Source organism: Glycine max, chromosome 18 (assembly GCF_000004515.6).
Source record: "Glycine max cultivar Williams 82 chromosome 18, Glycine_max_v4.0, whole genome shotgun sequence".
Lineage (NCBI taxonomy): Eukaryota > Viridiplantae > Streptophyta > Magnoliopsida > Fabales > Fabaceae > Glycine > Glycine max.
In genome coordinates this window covers 9767720-9789333 of record NC_038254.2, presented here as the reverse complement: position 1 = coordinate 9789333, position 21614 = coordinate 9767720, and the positions used below count along the sequence as shown (strand labels likewise).

The 21614-nt window shown below is 31.5% G+C and overlaps 2 protein-coding genes and 1 long non-coding RNA gene across 4 annotated transcripts; all 3 read right to left on the bottom strand.

Annotated features, from left to right (window-relative positions):
* Nucleotides 1–901: 901 nt before the first annotated feature.
* LOC100790368 (syntaxin-61) lies at nt 902–4805 on the bottom strand. The gene is made up of 7 exons (XM_003551832.4): nt 4660–4805; nt 4012–4122; nt 2867–2980; nt 2554–2747; nt 1750–1840; nt 1472–1537; nt 902–1267 (listed from the first exon to the last, which is right to left on the bottom strand). The coding sequence occupies exons 1-7, from the start codon at nt 4711–4713 to the stop codon at nt 1157–1159; spliced, it is 741 nt and encodes a 246-aa protein (XP_003551880.1). The 5' UTR covers nt 4714–4805; the 3' UTR covers nt 902–1156.
* A 2972-nt stretch (nt 4806–7777) lies between these two features.
* On the bottom strand, nt 7778–10990 carry LOC102659848 (uncharacterized). Its single transcript, XR_001386044.3, has 5 exons — nt 10751–10990; nt 10332–10492; nt 9945–10051; nt 8627–8722; nt 7778–8133 (listed from the first exon to the last, which is right to left on the bottom strand). It is a non-coding gene; the product is annotated as an uncharacterized lncRNA (long non-coding RNA).
* Nucleotides 10991–16002: 5012 nt separating this feature from the next.
* On the bottom strand, nt 16003–21157 carry LOC100789832 (NADH dehydrogenase [ubiquinone] 1 alpha subcomplex assembly factor 2). Of its 2 annotated transcripts, none has more exons than XM_006602138.4 (9): nt 20840–21157; nt 19951–20007; nt 19719–19771; nt 18154–18205; nt 17887–17952; nt 17741–17800; nt 17346–17382; nt 16619–16663; nt 16003–16403 (listed from the first exon to the last, which is right to left on the bottom strand). In XM_006602138.4, exons 1-9 carry the CDS (start codon nt 20949–20951, stop codon nt 16340–16342), a joined length of 546 nt encoding a protein of 181 aa, XP_006602201.1. In that variant the 5' UTR covers nt 20952–21157; the 3' UTR covers nt 16003–16339. The 2 variants fall into 2 exon arrangements, with proteins under 2 accessions (XP_006602201.1, XP_003551879.1); XM_003551831.5 differs by having other exon boundaries at nt 17346–17388; nt 20840–21154.
* Between the last annotated feature and the right edge of the window lie 457 nt (nt 21158–21614).

The following is a 21614-nucleotide window of genomic DNA, read 5'->3' as shown; positions in this document are numbered from 1 at the left end:
TTGGTCTCTTTCTCTCCCTTTTCACATAATAAAAAACCATATAATTTACTCTTCTTAATAATTGGATAACCTACTTTGATCATCATTGTAAATTGTCGCCACTACATTAAATTTTGTATGAGTGGATTCTTGCTACCCAAGATGTATACTAGATATAAGTTCATGTTGTATCTTTGATTGAAAGAATGAAAATAGAAAAAATTTCTTAAAATTAAAGTTGAATGTAGAAGGTATATAATCCACACAATTTATTTTCTATTTCTTTCCTCCTCCACTACGGAGCCACAATATGAAGCACCACACAAAAATGTAAACAACTTAATTTTAGTGTTTAAGAATTCATATCTTTGCCACATGCGGCACCATCTTTATCAAATTCAAAGATCATGTGTACTTGTCTATAGCAACATTTAATCTGCAACAAATAGACATTGATGAATTTTAAAAGAATTTTCTAATGGTGAAAATGAAGTTCATTTGATAAATGACATCGTCAACGACCCCTATTTACAGTAGGCGACTATCAAAGTTAAACCATGTCATTAAGCATTTATGTTTTTGCCAACAAAAGCACCACATTTTGGTATGTAGATTAGTACTATGTAAGTACCGCATTAGCACTTAACATACCACACCAAAAAACTTCGTTATAGATATTTGACACACACGAACACTAAGAACCAAATTAAATATCGATTGACAAATAGATAATATTAAGGACTAAATTTACTTTTTGTAATGTCAGGACCAACTTGATAAATGATGCTGATTTCAGAAATCAAATTGATATTTTACTCTTTTAAAATCTATTTAATTAATTCCACTGCAAGACTATCTTGTGTCCCCCATCAAGTGAATGTGCAATGACAAACAATAAATAGACAATACATGCAGCAGAAAATGGTTCAAGCAACGAATATCACTAGCATCATTCACGTGTCAAGAATCAAAATCCTACTATAAATCTGAAATACATTGCTTCCCATTTTCATCACAATCAGAACTTTCTACCACCATCCAGAAACATTAACACAAAAAGGCTTCCATTTAACTGAATAGTTAAATGCATGTCTATTATTACTCTTGAATCTGAACAAAAAAATATTAGATCTCTTTTCATGTACAAACAGCACAGAGACTGGTCCCATCTCAATGACTAGGTGAAGAATACTAAGATAAAGAGGAAGATGAACAGGGCCAACAAACCCAATATCATCATGATCTGACCCTTTGCACTAGCCTTTTTCATAACCATCGCCACTTTTTTCTGCAAGCATAACATAAGAGCAACATTTAACCTCTTCAAGATTTAGTATCACAATCATTACACTATTTTTTCCTTTAAATATTATTAATCAATAACAGCAATCCTAGAGGTAAATTTTTTGTCTTTCAAATAATAAAATTTTCTAAAGATAAAATCAAACTAGAAGATTTGAAGGAGAAATGAAAAATAGACGCAGAAACTTACTTGGACAAAATCAAGACGATTTGTTGTACTGTCCATCTCGGAACCAAGTTCATCTAGAATCTTTTCCTGAAGCATCAAGATTTTGACAATGTAAGAATCACAAATTTCAGACAAATAAAATTGATCAAGTTAGAGGCAAATAAAAAAACAGAAAATGAAAAATACTGTTATTCAAGAAAATTGAAGGAAACACATAAAAAACCGAAGTGCTACCCAGTCATCAACGTTTTGAAGCAAAATAGCAAGAATCATGGAGGTAAAACCTCTCAAACCATTACCTGTGCAGTGAGTTCATCATGTATTGTAAGTCCAACACCTCCGATTCTTCGTACACTTTCACTAAGCTCATCCAATTCCTCATCCTGTCTCCTATCACCACAATAGATATAATATTAAATCAAACAAAAATAGCAACCAGAGGCAGATTGTATTTCCAGAAAGGATAACCATGGGAATAAGGTTTTCTAATTTCTTGAGCATTTCATGATTTTGCCTTTGTTAAGAAAGAAAAAAGAAATCAACCTTTATTCCTTTGTTTCTGTTTTCTTTTTTGTTCCACAAGAAAGAAAAAAGAAACCAACCATTTCAGTAATGAATTAGTCTAAGTAAATACCAAGAGTAGATCCAAACATCACTCTAGTTATAAAAAATGATAATTAGAAAATTTCTTCACAAAAGAAAAATCACAATGATGACTGATGAGAGTAGAAAATTTGCATGCAATCACACAGACACAGAATAATCACTTAAATTTAACATCACAGTTTATTCTATAGGGGTAGCCCAAAAAAAGAAATACTTCTGTACAAGTTTCATGCAAATAGAAAGCAATTCACTCATGTCTTAGAAAGCATGTGGGAGGACTGACAAATATAACTCAATCCACTTAAGAGGTCTCAACCAAACAAACTAGATATTCTTTTCCACCAAATATTGAAGAAAAATGGCTATGATTAGAGCATAATCTCACAAAGATATGCGAAAGTCAATTAAAAAACATAGTGTTCTGCCATAGTGGAACAAAAGACATGCAAAATCCAGCTCTAAAAGCATGAGAGAGAGAGGGAGAGGAGGGAAAGTACTTTATAAGAAGTGTTTGTCTATCTGATTCTGATAGTATGAAATCATCATTATCTCGGGCAGCATACTGGTTAGAGCTATCAGTTTGATGAGAATTTGGTAGCCTCATTAGTTCTCGGCGCATCCCATTAACACTAGCATGGCTTGTGGTACTTGAGCCCTTGCCAGATTCCACTGCTTTCTTCATTGTGCCAACCTAATAATGCAACAAAGGAATCTTTTACACATGATGTTAATAAGGAAATGATAATAACAGCAGCTGTATGTTTGGATTCAAAAAAATCACTGTCTTCCCTACTTAAAACTTTTGGATACCTGAGAACGAGTGTTACTTGTCCATCTCCTTCGGCTTTCGACCTCAGCTTCATCTATCCCATACCAAGAAGGATCTCTAGATGCTATAGCAATTGCCTTATCCAATTCATCCACCTTTCTATCAAAAAATCAGACTTCAGCAATTGTATATAGGTTAGGTTGCAGAAGAAAAGACCATAAACAACATGTTTTTTTTACTTAAAACAGTTTTTTTAATGAGGAATAATAGACTAAGTCACTAAGAGTATTTTTGCTGAGCTGAAACAAAGCAGGTAAAATTTGGATTAAAAATCCCTTTAAACCAGCTTAGTACTACAAAAAAAAAAAAAAAAATAGTTGAAAAATCATTTTTGCTCCACTCTCACAATTATGGGACTTTTGTATAGCATAAAAAATGCTGAACGTGACTTTTTATCCATTTTCCACTCCTTACCAAGCATAAATGTGTGAAAATCAAAATCTTCCCATCCAACTCTATTTAAGGGGATTTCTTTTTGCACCCCTTTTTTTTCTATTCATACCCTTAATCTTTTTGTATTTTCCCCAATAATTCCCTTTATTGGCAGGTGTAGTTTCATTGTTCTAGAATTTAAATTCCAGAACACTAAAAAAATGACTACCGGAATTTAAATTCTGGAACTAAGTAAAAAAAATCATAGTTCCAGAATTTAAATTTTGGAAGTTAATATTTTTATACATTCTGAAAATAAGTTTCTGGAACACAATTTGTTCTCTCCGGCATGGATTATGCTCTCCACCTCAATACAATCTGTTCTCTCTCCCGCATTTATTGTTTATAAAGGCCAAGGAAAAGAAGACTTAAATGAAATTAATTTATTAATTAATTACAATAAACTTTTACAAACTTAATATTCATTAACAGTCAAATATATTAACCTTATAAGATTATAGTATTCAAAAAATGATAATTAGATTAAATCTAGAAACATTTCCAAGTACATGCATATTCATTAACAAGATATTGGTGCACCAAAAGCCACCTAAAAGCATGTCTAAAGTCTAATAATTCTGAATTCATGCAACTTATGGCAAGAAAATGTTCGAAGAATGAAAAAGCTCATGCAATAATCCCAAAAAAACATCCATTCTGTCATTGATTCTTTATATGCATGCAATAGATCTACCTGCCACTCTATGCTTTCGCATCCAGCAAGAACCTCCTTTGTAAGATGTCCTTGTTCCGCAGCACCGGACTTGCTTTCCCATTGGTGAAAAGTAGATTGCAGCTTATCAATCTTCAAGAAATTAACAAATAATCAGACAATCAAATAAACACATTCCCACTTTAAAAAAACAACTGAATACTGATCCCATCAAAACACAAATCCTAACACCATAACAATTCATCAATTCACATTTCTGTTTAGCATAATATCCTGTTTCAGTTACAGATCCGACTTTAAATTTTAATCAAAATCCCAAATCCACACATAGTAATTTTTTTTTCAGTGCTCTCAGCTCCAATCACATATACGCCCACAAGAAATCGTGCCAGTGTATACACTACAAAGCCACAGATCGCAATTGGGTTTCCTTCAAAACTAACAAATTTACGTAGGAAAAAGTCTAATCAGATTAATAACCTAAGATAGAAGAAAATGAAATCAAAACAACTATAAGACCATTAAATCAAAAAATAAAAATAATAACATTCAATCACTCGAATATACAGCACAAATTATTCAAGGAAAAATGGAAGTTCTTATCCGAATTAGGCTGAGAGTGAACCCCAGGTAAATTGAGAGAGCAAAAAATAAGAAAAAGAAAGTTACAGAATCTTGAATCTCGGCCTTGACAACGTAAAATGGATCCTGGGCAGAGGGCATGTTATGAGAGAGAAGAACAGTTCCACGGTGAACACACTACTGCCTTTGGTTTTGCTTCTTCTTTTTGCCTTTGATTATTCAACTCATCAGTTCTGCATGCTAAGAACATAGATAGATTTTATAAAATACAAAAATATAATAAAAATATTATATTATATCAATAGTTTTAAAATTAGCGATTAATTTTGATTTACTGAAATTAAAAAAAAAATCATAAATTTAAAAATAATTATTAAAAAATCTATTTAAACAGTTTAAATTGTAATATAAGTTTTTTAAAGTTAAATTAATTTACAACTCTTAAATATTTGATAATTCTTAGTTTAGTTTTTATATTTTTTTCAATTAAATCCTTAAATTTCTATTTATTTTTTAATTTGGTCTTTATTGTCAAACGACATATACCTAATTAAAAAATAAATACAGATTTAATAAGCTAATTAAAAATATTATTTAAGAACTTAATTATTATTTTTTAAATTGTTCAAGACCCTGCAAATTATTTTAAGCTTTTTTTTAACTAAATATATTTTTTATCACCCATATATATTTGACTTTTATATTTGATCCTTAATAAATTTTTCATTTTATTGATATTTTAAAAAATTTATTTTAGATCTTTGTCGTCAATTAAGCAATAACGTGTCTATTAAATAATGTTTGATGATGTAATTTGTGATAACTCAAAAATAATATATATTTATTTTAAAATCAAATTTAAATTTTTTGGGAATTAAAAATTACAAGAATCAATTAAAGTAAAAAATTTAAATTTAACTATCAACATTTGATTAGCTAAATTTAATATTCCAAAGGTGAGCAAACAGCATTGTTTGTTCTATTGACAACAGAATTTGAAGCTTAGACTTCATGCAAACCAAGCTTTGTTTGTGATTTAGTTCAACACGGAAATCAAATAAACCAAACTATTTTTTTAGTTTGGTATATGATATTCTAAAATTTAAATTAGACTCATTTAAGACTACTAAACTAAAATATTTCTTTGTTCTGAACTCAAAATCATTGTTCTGACTGAAACCGAACCGAATTATTTATAAAATATCTTTAAATTCACTAGAAAAACAAAATGTGCAACATTATTATAAACTAGTCTGCAACCCGTGCACGGGTCGCTTGGTTAGTAAAATTGCAATAGTATAATTGAAGATTAGATAGATATATATTTATAATGTTGATAAAAAGAAGATTGTTCAGAGGAAATAAAGAAAATATAATTAAAATGTTGGAACTAATAAATGTCCCAATAAACATGATCAGAAAATGCATAACTTGTAACCAATAAATATCCTAATGAACATGATTAGAAAATACATAATTGTGAGCACCAAAAATTCATAAATTCATATATAAATTCACAATGGGAAAACATATGTCAAAAGAGGATTTCATATATAAATTCATAGTGCTCGAATATCAGTGTTATTTAAAAAAGAAACTATACACATACAAATAAACAATTCTAAATACAAATCTATTAAAATGCTGGAATGAAAATATATCTCATATCAAAAATAAATAATTTTTAAAGTGCCACAAATTTAAAATTACTCATTATTAATTTTTAAAGTGTCAAATAGATAATTTTTTATATAATTACTCACTATTGTATATGTCTGATTTAAAAAATAAAACATCAAAAAGGATATATAATAAGTTGAAAACACACTTGCTAAAGTTAAATCAACAACACATAATAATAATAATAATAATAATAATAATAATAATAATAATAATAATAATAAAATAAAATAATTAATTGAATACAAAAAGAGAAAGTAAGGAAAATTTTTAATTTTCATTGACGTGATTTGTCTCCCGTGTGAATCTCAACATTAAAGTTGATAGAGTATTTTTAAGTACAATAAATAAGAAATTCAGAATATAATTTGTTTTCACTCATAGATATAAAGAGAAATAATTAAAATACACAGAAAATCAGAAATATATTATGTAAATAAAAATGCAGGATTCAATCAGCAAGATGAAAATAGAAACATTATTAATTAACTGAAAAAGAAAAAGGTGATTTAAAAAATAAAACATCAAAAAGGATATATAATAAGTTGAAAAATTAATAAGATAAAAAATAAACACACTTGCTAAAGTTAAATCAACAACACATAATAATAATAATAATAATTTTTAGAGAATGGCAAATATATATATATATATATATAAATTGTCCCACAACAACACCTTTTTTTTCCACTTTTTCCTTTTGTTTTTCTTTTCTCACTTTAAATTTTGTAAAAATCGTGCAAAGCATAGGTCCCACACCTAATTTTTTATTATAAAATTAACAAAAATAGAAATAATGATATTTTCTTATACGTATATTTTTGGATTCTAATGATATTGTGTATTTAATTATATAAATAAAATAAAGAAGACATGCACAATTCTTTTAATGTAACAGGAATTACTGATTTATCAAGTCTATTTTTGTTATGTTTAGTCTGTTAACAATTACCATAAGCAATTACTGATTTTACTCCTTATGATATTGTGTGTATATGTAAATTTGTTTGGGCCCCTTGGGTGGAGTATCCTCAGGTATAGTTATGAATAATCTTATGACAGAAACTTGATGTAATGTGTAGGATCCAAGTGCCACAAATACAAAGAAATTTCTAGTCATTTCCCGAAAGTTGATGTCCAATTCCAAGCTCTGGATTTAATAGTAACTATAATAGAATCCAGATTACATCTCTCGTGATTGAAAATAGTTGCATTTTTATCCATTTCCAATCAACTTGTTGGTTACTCATGTTTAAAGATAGAAATAAAGAGAAGTAACCCCGCAAAGTAAATAATTCTGCTATAAGATTATATAGTTTTTTTATCAGCGCTATAGGATTATATATAATTTGTAGTATAATCAAATTTTAGTGTTAATTTCATTGCCATAACAGATTTGTAATTCCTTTTGGGCTATTGAATAACTATTCAAAGGTGTAGTATAAGATACTAGCAAAATGTGTTTCAACCATAAAGTTAAAATAACAATCACATTTCAGATCATGCTTCTATTGAGAAAATAATCAAGATATTTCAATTCTGATCATAAGGTTCAAATGACATGTTCATGTTCAATTATTCCCTAATAAGTCCCCTGGCTAGCAGCAAATAACTCCAAAAATTAAAATTATATAGCAGTTAATTAGTTAGAATCAACTAAGCAAATGCCTCTTTAACATGATCTCATTCTAATTCTTGCTTAATGGAATAGGTGTGGTAGTCCTCTGCGGGGTCAAACCAAAGCATGTGCCTCATCTTACGCCCACGAGTTCCATTCTTGTATACATTAGTCTGAATCAAATAAGGCTCTCCTGTTTTGTTCCCCAAAAACTCAAAATCAAGTTCATATCTTTCTGGCCCCGCACCATTTTCTGAGCACATCTGCAACAATTCCCCACTCATCACAATGGAATCATAGAAACATAGAGGGAAACTCATAAAAAAATAAACAATGTATAAGTGGACAAAACATAGAAGCATTCTCAAAAAAGAAAAAGGCCCTAAATAATAAATAAATTGAAGCAAGCAGTTTATCCTTGTACCATGTAAATATACTAATCATTCAAAATTAATATACATTCTCAAAGTTAATAGCAACACACAAAATAGTAAAAAGTTATTCATATTCACAAAACTTATCCATAAAACTCGAGCCCTAAAGACAAAAATGATCATTTTTTCAAGAACATTACACATATCACAACCAATATCAGTAATCTTGTTACTAAAAAATGTGTTCCACCACAAACGTTCGAGACAAAAATGATGCAGAAGAAAGCCACAGTAAAGAAGCGGAATCACACAGAAGAAAGACAAATAATAATAATAATAATAATAATAATAATAATAATAATAGAGAAAAGGCATCATGAACCTGAAAGAGGGATTCTGCATAATCATTGATATTGTTCATTGCTCTGTGTTTCGCTTGCACCCTTCTAAACCTTCTCGAGGTATGGTTGCTCCCTCTCTACAATTAAACCATTCTCAGCAATAAAACATGTAAACAACACTTTTCACGTAACCAAATTACATCGAACCCCCACATCTTCTCATTAATTCAATAAAAATAATATTGTTGGGTTACACAAAAATGATGCAGAAGAAAGCCATAGCAAAGAAGCGGAATCGCAGAGAAGAAAGACAAATAATAATAATAATAATAGTAATAATAATAATTAATAATTAATCAAAACAAAAAATAACAAAAATTAAGAAAGAGTACAAAGAAGACAGGTGTTTGTCCTAAACTTCATTTTTTTTGCCCCACTAAACAAAGATAAAAGAAAATACAACAATAAAGCTACCATTAAAAAATAGAACAGTAAAAGTACCATGAACAGAGAAAAACGATAAGCTAACATGCATGTAAGAAAGGATGCATGAAAACAGCACCGGAAGAGAAGCCAAACCTCGTCCAACACAAACAAAATGAAAACTAACATGCATGTAAGAACGCATGCATGAAAACAACACTACTCTTGCTTTAAAAAAAATGAGATTTAAGGGTAAAAATGTTGAATCTCAAGTATACATGAATTTATTTGCAGTTTTTTTTTGCTTGTCGCAAAAAAATTGAAACTTTAGGGGTAAAAATGTTGAATCTCAAGGACCAAAAGAAAAAAGGTTTTCTAATATAAAATCTTAAATATAAGATTATATACTTTTTCCTCTTAAATTAGGCATGACTCAATGTTAGGTTATTCTTTCTACAATAAATAGGAAAATTCTCATAAGAGAACGAATGAATTGTGGCTTTTCAACCTTAGAAGAGAACCAATGGAATGCACAAACTTGTTTACCCCAAAAAAAGTCATGTCCTTTGAAGTTGCAGAAAATCTGATATGCATATGTATGAGGCATCACATTCCTATTTTCCTTTGTTAACTAATTGTTCACTTTGTTTCTCAACTTTTGACTAAGAGAACAAAAAGAGCCTAATTATTAAATGCTGAAAAGAGACAAAATCAGATAGTGCATCAACAAAGGCAAAAAAACAAAAATGCACATGGCAAAACAATTTATGAGTAGCTTGATATGGCATTTAAAGGAAAGGAATGTAACTTAAAATGCATGCCCCTTGCTGCATGCTTTAGGGGAGTACCCAAAATAAATATAAATTGCAGAAGATTGAAAGATGTCGCAAGCCATGAAGGACCAAAAAGAGAAGGCGAATACAATTTGCAACTCACATGTCATCTCCAAGTATGCCTCCATGATCGTTGTTGAGAAAACCATGTCAAAACCTCACTCCCTCTCTTTGATCATCAAGCAGTCTATAGTTTATAGATATAGGAACCTGAAACAGCGCATAATGATTCACAACAACATTCAATCTTGTTTCCAATGAAACTGGATCATCAATTATTATGGTTATTAATAAATATCCTATAAAAACTGCTTCATTGTGCACAAAACTTATGCCGTCAAGTAATTTTGATAGCCTATCCATCCTATCCTGTACATCAGTAGCATTTTCAGTATGATTAGGAAAACCTTCAAGGCCTGGAAACATTTTCTTTGTCCTGTGTTTTAAAGACAATATATTAGAAGAGAGTGGTAACCAATGTCATTGATACCTAAAGTTTCATGCGGTAAATCTTAAAATACTCTTGCATTTTCGATTTCTAGGTAATGGAAGTTTCCAAAGCCAGGAAATTCCCTTCATGTATTGCCACTGCAGAAGAAACTCCACCTTAAACCAATATACATGTGGTTCCCTCCTCTCCAAATGCCAAACCTATCAACATGTGGACACATTGCAATGGGCTTAATTTTTAACAATTGAAAATAAAAGCCTCCGAGAAATATTTTTTGGAAAAATGTAACATTTTGAAACAATAATGCACGGTAACCTGAAGTGTCTTCTCCACGATTTCTAAGTGCTTAATGAATTGCACCACACAAAATTATTTAAAAAAATAGTTGATTACACGAATGCTCATTGGTAAACCCAGAAAGAAAACAAACCAACACAATACAAATAGAAAACACTCACCAATAGTCGTTTCTCTCGCTAAACCCCCTATGAATATTTTTCTGCAATCAATGGGTCCAAGGTAATTAGATAGAAACAAATCTAAGAAATTTGGAGAAAGGGAGCGAAAACAAAGTTGAAAAATCAGTAAGAAAAAATAACTATTATTAAGATAAAAACATGCATAACAACAAACAAAATTAAAACCTTGCAAATAGAAACAAATAGTAATGAAACAAACATGCATAACAGCAAAAGGGAAAAAAGTTGTCTGGTGGATGCTTCTTCGCGATAGCCCGGGAAAATAAAAAGGAACAAAAAACAGAGTTGTAAAAATCAGTAAGAAAAAATAACTATTATTAAGAAGGAAACATGCATAACAACAAACAAAATTAAAACATTGCAAATAGAGACAAATAGTACCAAAACAAACATGCATAACAACAAAAGGGAAAAAAACTTGTCTGGATGATGCTTTTTTGTTGATAGCCCCGGAAAATAAAAAGAAACAAAAAACAGAGTTATAAAATCAGTAAGAAAAAATAACTATTATTAAGAAAAAAAATGCATAACAACAAACAAAATTAAAACCTTCCAAATAGAAACAACTTGCCTGCTGAATGCTTCTTCGTCGATAGCCCAAGACAATAAAAAGAACCAAAAACACAGTTGAAAAATCAGTAACTATTATTAAGAAGGAAACATGCATAACAACAAACAAAATTAAAACATTGCAAATAGAGACAAATAGTACCAAAACAAACATGCATAACAACAAAAGGAAAAAAACTTGTCTGCATGATGCTTTTTCGTCGATAGCCCGAGAAAATAAAAAGAAACCAAAAACAGAGTTATACAATCAGTAAGAAAAAATAATTATTATTAAGAAAAAAACATGCATAACAACAAACAAAATTAAAACCTTCCAAATAGAAACAACTTGCCTGCTGAATGCTTCTTCGTCGATAGCCCGGGAAAATAAAAAGGAACCAAAAACACAGTTGAAAAATCAGTAACAAAAAATAAATAGAGACAAATAACAACCCCAAAAAAGGGGGAAAATAGTTCAAAATGACACCTTTATTATTCAACATTGTCCTGACCTTCAGCACCACCGTTGTTATTGTAGTCTGTCCCAAAAATCAAACCACAAAAAATCAGACCAAAGAATAAAATGAAGATGAGAAGAGAATCATATTAAAAACAGAAAATGCAACATGCACAACACAAAGAAAATGACTTTCTTGCGGCTGGTTGTGTTCGAATCGGAAGAGAAAAGAAGAAAATAGAAGAAGAAAGAAAGGAAGGAAGGAAGAGAAAGAAAGGAGGGAAGAGACAACCAACTCTACGGGAGAAATAGAGAGAGAAATGCAATTGGGCTAAAAAAAATAGAATGAAGATGAGAAGAGAAGCAAAAACAGAAAATGCTCTAACTTTGTGTAAAGAAGAAAAGAGATGAAGAGAGAAGAAACATCTCAGCGTGGCAGAAAAAAGGCAACACAACAGGCAGGTGGCATAAAACAAAGCAACAGGTGGCACAAAACCAAAGCAAAGCTGGAGGGCTATAAAATGATCAAAAAAACAAAAAATTAGACAGGTGTCAAGCTCTCAGCTATGGGTATTTTGACCAAAAAACCAAAATTTTGGACAACTGTCAACCTCTCAGCCATGGGTATTTCAGTATTTTCAATTTCCTTCTCTTTTATTATATAGATATTGATGACTACCCGAACCCCCCACTACCAGTGGATAATTTACAACCCCCCCCCCCAACAACTTCAGCCTCCTCGTTGGTCCGCCTCGAACACAACCGCAGCTTCCAGCAACGCCGCCACAAGCCCTTTCGTACCGAACATCGAAGAGCACGGTTTGGTCGAGTCCATCATCGGCGACACGCTCCACAGCGAATTCTTGAAACCGCCACCCCTCAAGGCCTACTGTGGCTTCGACCCCACCACAGAGTCCCTTCACCTCGGCAACCTCCTCGGCCTCTTCGTTCTCTCTTGGTTCTGCCATTGTGCTATTGTGCTCATATGTGGTGCCACTGCGCGTTGGCGACCCCTCTAGGAAATCCCTCGAAAGACTCAAACTTAATGCCAAAACCTTGGGGAGGAACCAATTGGGTATCTCAAACACCATTCATTAGATTCTGGGTCGCGCTCAAAATTCAAACTTGGTCGGTCCTAATTCTAATTCTAATTCCTTTGTTGTGATTTTCAACAACTATGATTGGTGGAAGGGGTTGGGTGGGGTGTTGGTGTTTTGCTTAGATCTGGACTTGTAGGTGCTATTTAGGTGGGTTAAGGTGGTGGCGATGGGGTTATGAAGGTCGGAGGTGTTGCGGATCAGATCTGGTCGCTTATGGTGGTTTGGTGGTGGTGGAGGGTCGACACACAGTGGGTCTTGATTGGAGGTTGCGCGCACGGGGAAGACAAGGAAGTCGACATGTTTTTTTTTTTATTCTGGATGTTTTTTTTAATTTTTTAATATATTTTTTAAATCAAACATTAAAGACTGGCGAAGCGAAAAAAAATTTAGAGATTTAAAATAAAACATTTTAAATATCAGGAAAGAAAAATTTATCAGCAATTAAATATATATAAATATATATGAAGATAAAAAATAGACAATAAAAATTTGCATATCCATCCATATGCTAGTTTTATACAGGGACTACAAAATTTCTAGCTAAATATTAGTAATACTAATCTTTAATTCATCCATTAACTTTTTTTTACTGATATATCTAATGGTTAGGAATGGTGGTCCACCCATGGACCACTTCATGATCCATAGTATAAATACCTCATAAAACATATTTAATCTTAAAAGTTATTAAAATTCAATTAAAAAATACAGATAAAGACAATAGATTAATATAGATAGAATATTAAAAGTATGGATATGCATATTCTGATTACAATAAGACTTACCAAAATGCATTTGGGTTTGAGAAAAGAATCTCTCAAATTTGGATAGTTGTTGTTAGATCTAAAAAAATATTATATAAAATTGGCAAAAAAAATAATACAAAAAGGACTATAATAGCAGCATATAAAATGTCAGAAAACAAAAAATCAAAAATTGCTTGATTTTTATTTCTCTAAAATGATCAATTTTATAAGATTGAATCGACTTATACAAACTCAATTCATTATCTCGAGATAATGATTCAAATCAAAGGAAGAAGATCTACAAGATTTGTAGATTTTTTTTACACTTTTTTTTTCACTCCAGAAGGAAAAAATGATATGCTTCAACCTCAAATCTATTTAAATGCTGTTAATAACATTGGAGTACATGAACTAATGTGTATTTAAATTCTACGATTAGTAATTTACAATATCTTTATAATGATAGCGTCGTTGTCTTTTTAACATGATTTTAAATTATAAAATGAGATGTTAACACAAGGTGGAAATAAATTTAGATTGACATTCTATATAAATGTATTATGTTGTCTCCCTCACTTAGGTTTGAACCCTAGCACCTCTCTATGGATGCACAAGACATTAAGCGAGAGACATGGACATGGATACTAAGTGATGAAGGGAAAAGGTATGCTAGTGTAGGATTCCCTTAATAAGAATTTTAGCTGTTGGAGAAACTTATATCATTTTTTCTCCTCTAAGTACTTATTGAGAAATTTATCCAAATAGACTCTAGTAATTAGTGCATAGTAGAGGATGAAGCGTGAAGAAACGGCCTGAACCCAACCACTTCAATCCCAAAGTTAAAAACTAATCCATGAAATACCCAATCAAGATACAGAATTCATAGACATTGCAGGAATTTCCACTGCGTCATGCTACACATCCTCAAAAGAAACATCTTAATAAAAACCTTAATGTCTTAAAATCCTAGGATTCAATTGACAGAACAAATAGATGAAGACCCTTTACCAGCCTTGTCTCTCAAAAGACTGAAGCAAGAGTCAAGTACACACCAGCACAAAAGCAACAAGCTGCTCTCTATATACATCATTCACACATACTGTACCCATAAAGAAACTAGGGACAATGATCGAACATGTAGGATCATCCTCAATATTCATATCTTCATTTGTTGATTGTAACAAAAATTTATTTTATTAGTCAAAATCACAATAGACCATTTCCCATGGATAGGATTAGTGACGTTGACCACTTGTTGAGCTTGTGATGAGATGCTAAGCAACTAACATAAATGGCTCGTTTATGTACTCCATTGGTGTGCTCAACCCAATTGCAACCAAATATAGGCACTCAAAAATGTTATATATGCATATATGTGAGGATTCTTTCTGTCTTTGGTACTTGAGATATCCATATTGATATGATCCAACAAAGATCCAATCACTTTAAATATCTTTTACAATGGATGAAAGATCCAATAACTAAAGTAAGATAAAAAAGAATTAAGAAGTCTTTTCAAAGCTTAGTCATGCAAGTATCCAAACTAACAATTGTCTTATTTTTACAACTTGAAAATAAATTTAACAAATTTAAAGATAATAATCTATACAATGAACCCAAGAGTTTATACTCAAGATGCAACTATGGACTGGATTTTATTTGGATGGGTTACATAATTTTTTACCTAAGAACTAATTAAGACCCATTTTCTAATTTTCCTTTAATTTTCATGTAATAAGTTCAGATGGTTGTTGACATCTTCTAAGTTAGTTTTTATGTTTTTAAGCTTCCCAAGTTATTATAGTGGTTAATGAAATTTTATTGGTAGTAGATATTTAATGTTAGTGGGAATTTAATTCTAAATCAGAATTAATTTCTAGTGAGATGTTTAAAAGGAAGCCTAACTTATAAATAGTAAAATTTTGTAGCTTTGAGGAGATTTGACTCTTGGACAAAGAACTGAATTTGATCTTATGAAGGAAATTTATGATAATCAAATCTATAATTTATCACTCACTTTTTTACGTATTTCTTGAGTGTGAGATCAATATTTTTCTCTAAAAAAAAACTAAATCAATACTTAAATTATAGGATGGTGAAAGAGAGAGGGTGAATTTGGTTGAGGAGCGTGAATTTAAGATGAACCACTGCAGTTTTATAATTGAGAATAAATATTGGTTCTTTTGTTGGAGATTAAGTGAGAGGGTATTTTTGGTTTCACTCAAAAACAATAAGACAGTTTGGTCTTTCAACATTAAATTAAAACCATTACTTGACGAAGTTAATGAAAGAGGTGCTAAAATAATGTTAAAAATCAAAGGGGTTCGTAATATGAGTAAAACATAGAATGTAAGTATAATTTGATCTAATAAATATAATAACAAAACACCTTTATCTTAATGAGCTGAAAGGTTAACAAAACTGATATTTGAGGGCATGCCACACAATAGATTCATAATGCATCCAAACCCAGAGATTATTTGGGAAGAACTAAGTTACTCAGTACAACAAGCAGACGCATTGCAAATGCATAAAGCAGGATGTCTTATTGGCCATATTCTTTAAGCAAAGGTTTATCAATGAATTAAAATTTCTAGAAACTTGATAACACATGAATTATATCAAAATTCTTGAGGGAGAAATATATCTCAGATGGATTTTCGAAACAGCGCATGGCTAATACAAGCTCGGCAAGGCCCTTGGTTGTAATGAAAGATCAAGTTGGAGGTTGCCAAGTTCCTGGTCTAAAAGATGCACCAGATCCAGTTGGCTCTGAAGACCTGAAAACAAAATTATATGAACAGATATCAGGGTTGAAAACTAGGGGAATGGTATTTCTGATAAAACCATTTAACAATTTTGAAACAATTGTAATTTACCTCCAGGTTTATGGGTAAGAACATAGATTTTGTTTCATCAACTAAAATTAAGATTAATAGAAGCTTTGCTCAATTATAATGTTCATTGACTGAAGAGTATACACATTTGGACTTACTCAGACTCATCTTTTTCTTTCTCAGCTAAGCTCTCCTGAGGATTCCTGCAGAAAGATCACATAACTACTGTTAAGTTGAATAACTACACCTAAACAAGTTTTTGCAAAAGAAAAAAAATATGGTTTCACTGCAAATAGAAGATATTAACAACAGTTGCAGGTTAAGGAACATCTAAACAGGACAGGGCAAAAAATATGGACTTCAAGACCATGACAATGAAGATCAAAATCGTTCAATCAAAGGAAGTCATTTCCAGCGTACACAATCAGAAATGAATTGTTTTTACTGTATATCCTAAGAGTTCGTATATAGTCTCACTGGATCTACTCTCTAATTAGATTTTATTCCTTAAGTTATGTTTGGAAGTTTGTTAAAAAATACGTCATCGTGAATAATATAGCCTTGAGAATTTGGTTTTTAACTGAGTCCAATGGCCTAATACAATTCATGTAGCTGACTTCACCTAGTGAGATAAGACTACCAAAATGTTGTGACAGGAATAAACAGAAGACAGCCAAACAACTTCCTAACAATATTTTAATAAAAGGATGAGAAGAAAAAGATAAAAACTAAATCACCATCAAATTCTGGTAACTGAATTAGACATAAGAAAAGAATGAAAATTATTATGCAGGCCAGAGACAGTAACACAGTAAGGGCCACAAAGGCCATGCATTAAAAACAATATATTTAGGTAAAAAGAACAGTCAATTTCAAAAGACTCACCTTAAGCCACCCATTGCGCTAGGTGGTTCTTCAACCTCTTTACCTTGAGTAGAGAAAATGTCAAAAACTTTATTCAAAGGATAGGTAATATATAGATGTATAGCAAGAATCCCCTGTTTCTGGAAGGCATTATCTCTTCTTTTACAAGGGCTAGGATAAAAAATCTCAGAATGCTATTTATGAACAAGCAAAAGTAAACATAATCATTTTCATGGAATAATAAAAATTCTATTTGTTTTATTTTGCTTAGAGGAGTAGGGGAACATTTTACTCCCTCAAAATCAAGATAACCTCTTTATATGCTTAATTTCAGTTTATCCAAATATTTTTTGTTTCAAAAAGAAAACAAAAAGAACTCAATATTTCTGTCAAAAAGAACATAATAGTAAGATGACCTTCTGAAGAAACTGGGAGTTGCTGAATAAAACTTTTCAAGTCTGGACCACTGACTTTTCCTGCAGGGAAATTATAAACTAATCAATAACTCCCAAGAGTAAGTGACGAAGAACATTGCAAAACAATAAAATTTTATGCATCTGACCAGTGCTGACACGTTTGCCTTTGCTTCCTTCTTTGGTTATTCTTTCTTCTTCTTCTTTCTTGAGAACTTTGGGAAAAAAAAAAGTTTGTGTTAAGATCTCTGTATAGAACTAAACTTGGCCAATAATGTTGTTTCATTATATTTAGAACTATCACATGAAATGCTGAGGACAAGGTTAAGTGAGGAATACAATTAAATCAGAGCAAAGTATTCAGTTCAAATTCAAACAAACTGATTTGTAAAGGTGGAAGTATAATTGGCACATACGAGCAACATTCTGTCTAACACGTTCACGTCTTGCTTCCAATTCCATCATTTCCTGAAGGGGAAAGTATTGTCAAGTAATACTGAAATAGCATACTTAATTTGTAAAAGTGCCTCTTTACAAAAAAAATCACTTTGCAGGAAAAACATCCATAAAACATTACAACTTACAACGGTTAGGCTAATAGTTTGGTATCCCATTGCAAATAGGGGTTAACAATCCTTGAATATGTTTTGCATATAAGAATTGATGCAAAACTAATCAATTAAATAACTAAATTTAAATATAACCCAATTTACCCCCCACCCCACCAGCACCAAAAAGTAACCCAAATCAAGAATAGTGGGGAAAATATGACAGGATGCAAAGACAGTTCAGCAGAAGAAGGGCAAGGGATAATTCAACTACTACAATAAATTAATCAGAGCTAGATTCACTTCAAAGTTCAAAGAAATGAAATATTATAATATTCCCAAATGATTATAAAGAGAAAGAAAAAACAATATAACAGTCACTAAATAACAGAGGTCTTTAAGTTTAAACTACCTTTTTCTACATTCAATGTCCACGAGGCACCATTTTCAGAACTCTTCATAGCAGAGTAAGTTAATTTGTTTACAATAATTAAGGTGAAGAAGTTAGTTTAGGGTCACCGGTGCTATACAAATATTATTATCTTAGAAGCAATTTGATAAACAATGGACATATAGTTTAAATCAACTTGCCTATGTTGTTTTTAAAGTGACAGCACTGAATGTAAGGAATTTACAATAACGGAATGTTTTGAGTGCATTGTCTTATCTGATTACCTTATTCTTGCGACCTTGCCCTATTAAGGAAAACTTCATCGCAGAACTACAAAACCTGCGATGTTGTATGGGACTAAGATTTGGGCAGTGAAAAGCCAATGAGAGAATAAACTCAATGTTGCAGAGATGAAATGTTGCATTAGATGAGTGGACATATAAGACAAAATAGGATTAGGAATGAATCCATTATTCTATATTTGTATTAGAGAGAAAGCTACAATAGCACCTACTACAGAAAAAAAATGGTACAATCTAACCTTTTGTTTTTTTTAAAGGCATAAACTCTCACCTTTTGTGATTTGGGTATGTGTGGAAAAAACCTATAGAAGCCCATGTAAGGAGAATAAACTACAGGAGGATATCTCTATTGATAGAGGGAGGCTGAAAAAAAATATAGGTGAAACCATTAAGAAGGATTTAGAGGTCAATGGTTTGTTTATAGACATGATTCACAGTAGAACATTATGGCCTCTTTTGATTCATGTAACTATCCCTGCCTAGTGAGAAAGGGTTTGGTTGGTTGTTGTTGAAAGAAGAGTCAGAGAGTTTTGACAATAGATGGATAGATAACAGAATACTTAATCATTGCAAATCAATCCTTGAAGATAAACAAAAACTTTAAATGAAAACCATTGTAGGCATCATCATGTTATCTAGCCTAGCCATGAACTGAAAACGTAAAGAAACATCAATAGCTTTGTCAGTGGATAACTTTATGGTAATAGCAAGAGGATATACATAGATGTATTGCAATTTACCTCTGGAGTTGGAGCCTTTTTACGCTGCCCATTCAGCCAACATATCCATTCAACTAAAATAATCAAACAGTAATTATCTATTAAGAAATAAGAATGGGAAATAGGATAAAGAATCATACATTTTTTCTGAATAAATTCAATGTATAAAATAATTGGATTCATGCCTGAATCAAAATGTAATAATAGACATACTAATTTAGCAGTTGAATGATGGCCAATGTAAAATATATACCTGGGATAGAGGTAGGATCCTCCTCTCCTTTAAATATCACCCATCTTTTCTCTTTCACTAGTAAACCAAAACAAAATAGCAGAATCAGACAGATTCATTGTAAAATGAACTACAAAGCAAAAACACACCCAGAAAAAAAAAATAAAGAACCGGAGTTTTGTTATTCCATATTCACACTCACACACCAAAATGATACCAATTCTTAACTTAAGCGATTCAATCTGGCCGAAGAAAATAGTGTCAAAACTTAGTTGCCAATAAATCAATTTTATTTATTTAATTATTTTACTTTTTAAAACCAGATCAGTCTCAACCTTGTTGAAAGTTTTCACCAAATTCTACGGTAGGCTGTAGAATGTAGACCTCAAACAAGAATTAATGACCTTAAAAAACCTATGGCAATTGCACACTTAACCTTTCTTTTTAAGTATAATCCACAGGTTTCCTTCTTCGGAGGTATTCCGGAGGGGGTTTGTACCAATTCACCCCCTCCCCAAGGATTTGTCTTCGAACCAAAGACTTCCCACTTGAGAATATTCCTAAACACATTCTTATCCAAACATTCCCTAGCTTGGTGACCACTAGATCAACCCCCTTGACTAACACTTAACCTTTTTGGTTCATAACCACATCAACAACAATAAAAAAAAATGGGAATATCAGGTATATGGTATGAGTAAAGTATTGACAGTGAGCTGATCATTGCAATGCAAAACTAAACAACCCTTTTTCCTTATATGGCACCAAAAGTTCATACAAGGCAAACTACACACACATGTACAAACTCAGAATCTCAAAACACAATAAAACCCATTAAACACAGAATCACAGTGATAACGATAATAACAACATAAAATGATAGAGAGAGAATGGAAAGAAAGGCACTTACCGATACCATCAACCTCTTCATTTCTGGTGAAGTATTTGTTCCCTGTTTTGTCCACTCCCACCATAGTTCGATTGCTCAAGAACCCAGAAATCTTCCCGAGCAGCCTTCGCATTTTTTTAAAAAAAATTGCGTAGAATTCAAATGTGTTAAAGGGACAGCATCGTCGTTGGAACAAACAATCCAAAGTTGGAGATTGGAACTAAAGAAACTTAGAACATGATTTTGTTCTATTCAACGTTTATTCTAAAGAGGGAGTGTGGGAGCGACGGAAAATGTTGAGTTAATGAGTTTGGTATTGCTTTGCTCGCTTGGGGTGTTGATTCCTGCACTTCTAGTTTTGCTTCCCGAACCCCATGAAAATGAAACAGACAAAAATGCCCCTCACCTCTTAGTGTGTGTTTGGTTTCACGTGGAAAATTTATTCTCTGTCTAGAATTGATTTTAGATCAATTTTTGCATTTTTGGTTTCATGTTCCAAGAGATTTCAAAATTGATTGAGTCCAAAATTGATTTTGAGTAGCTTTTGCATTAAATAAGAAAATTTATATGAATTTTACTTCTAACTGGATTCTATAATAAAAACATTCAAGCATAAATTATATCACTTTGAAATACCAAAAAAGATCATGTCATTTCAAAATAAACTTTATGAACATTCATCCAATCATGAACTGAATACACTAGACACCCATAACCCTTACCTATTTTGAGAGAAGGGAGAAAGAAACATAGAAGAAAACAAAACAAATAGGTGAAGATAAAGAAGGTGAGGTTG

Excerpts from the sequence above, each read along its gene's own strand:
- LOC100790368 (XM_003551832.4), bottom strand. The coding sequence starts at position 4,713 with ATGCCCTCTGCCCAGGATCCATTTTACGTTGTCAAGGCCGAGATTCAA. Across the intron at positions 1,841-2,553 it reads AGACAAACACTTCTTATAAA|GAGACAGGATGAGGAATTGG; the intron begins GTACTTTCCCTC and ends TTGTGGTGATAG. Across the intron at positions 1,538-1,749 it reads ATGATGAACTCACTGCACAG|GAAAAGATTCTAGATGAACT; the intron begins GTAATGGTTTGA and ends TTGATGCTTCAG.
- LOC100789832 (XM_003551831.5), bottom strand. The coding sequence starts at position 20,951 with ATGCGAAGGCTGCTCGGGAAGATTTCTGGGTTCTTGAGCAATCGAACT. Across the intron at positions 19,772-19,950 it reads GGATCCTACCTCTATCCCAG|TTGAATGGATATGTTGGCTG; the intron begins GTATATATTTTA and ends TGATTATTTTAG. Across the intron at positions 17,953-18,153 it reads TGTTAGACAGAATGTTGCTC|TTCTCAAGAAAGAAGAAGAA; the intron begins GTATGTGCCAAT and ends TTTTTCCCAAAG.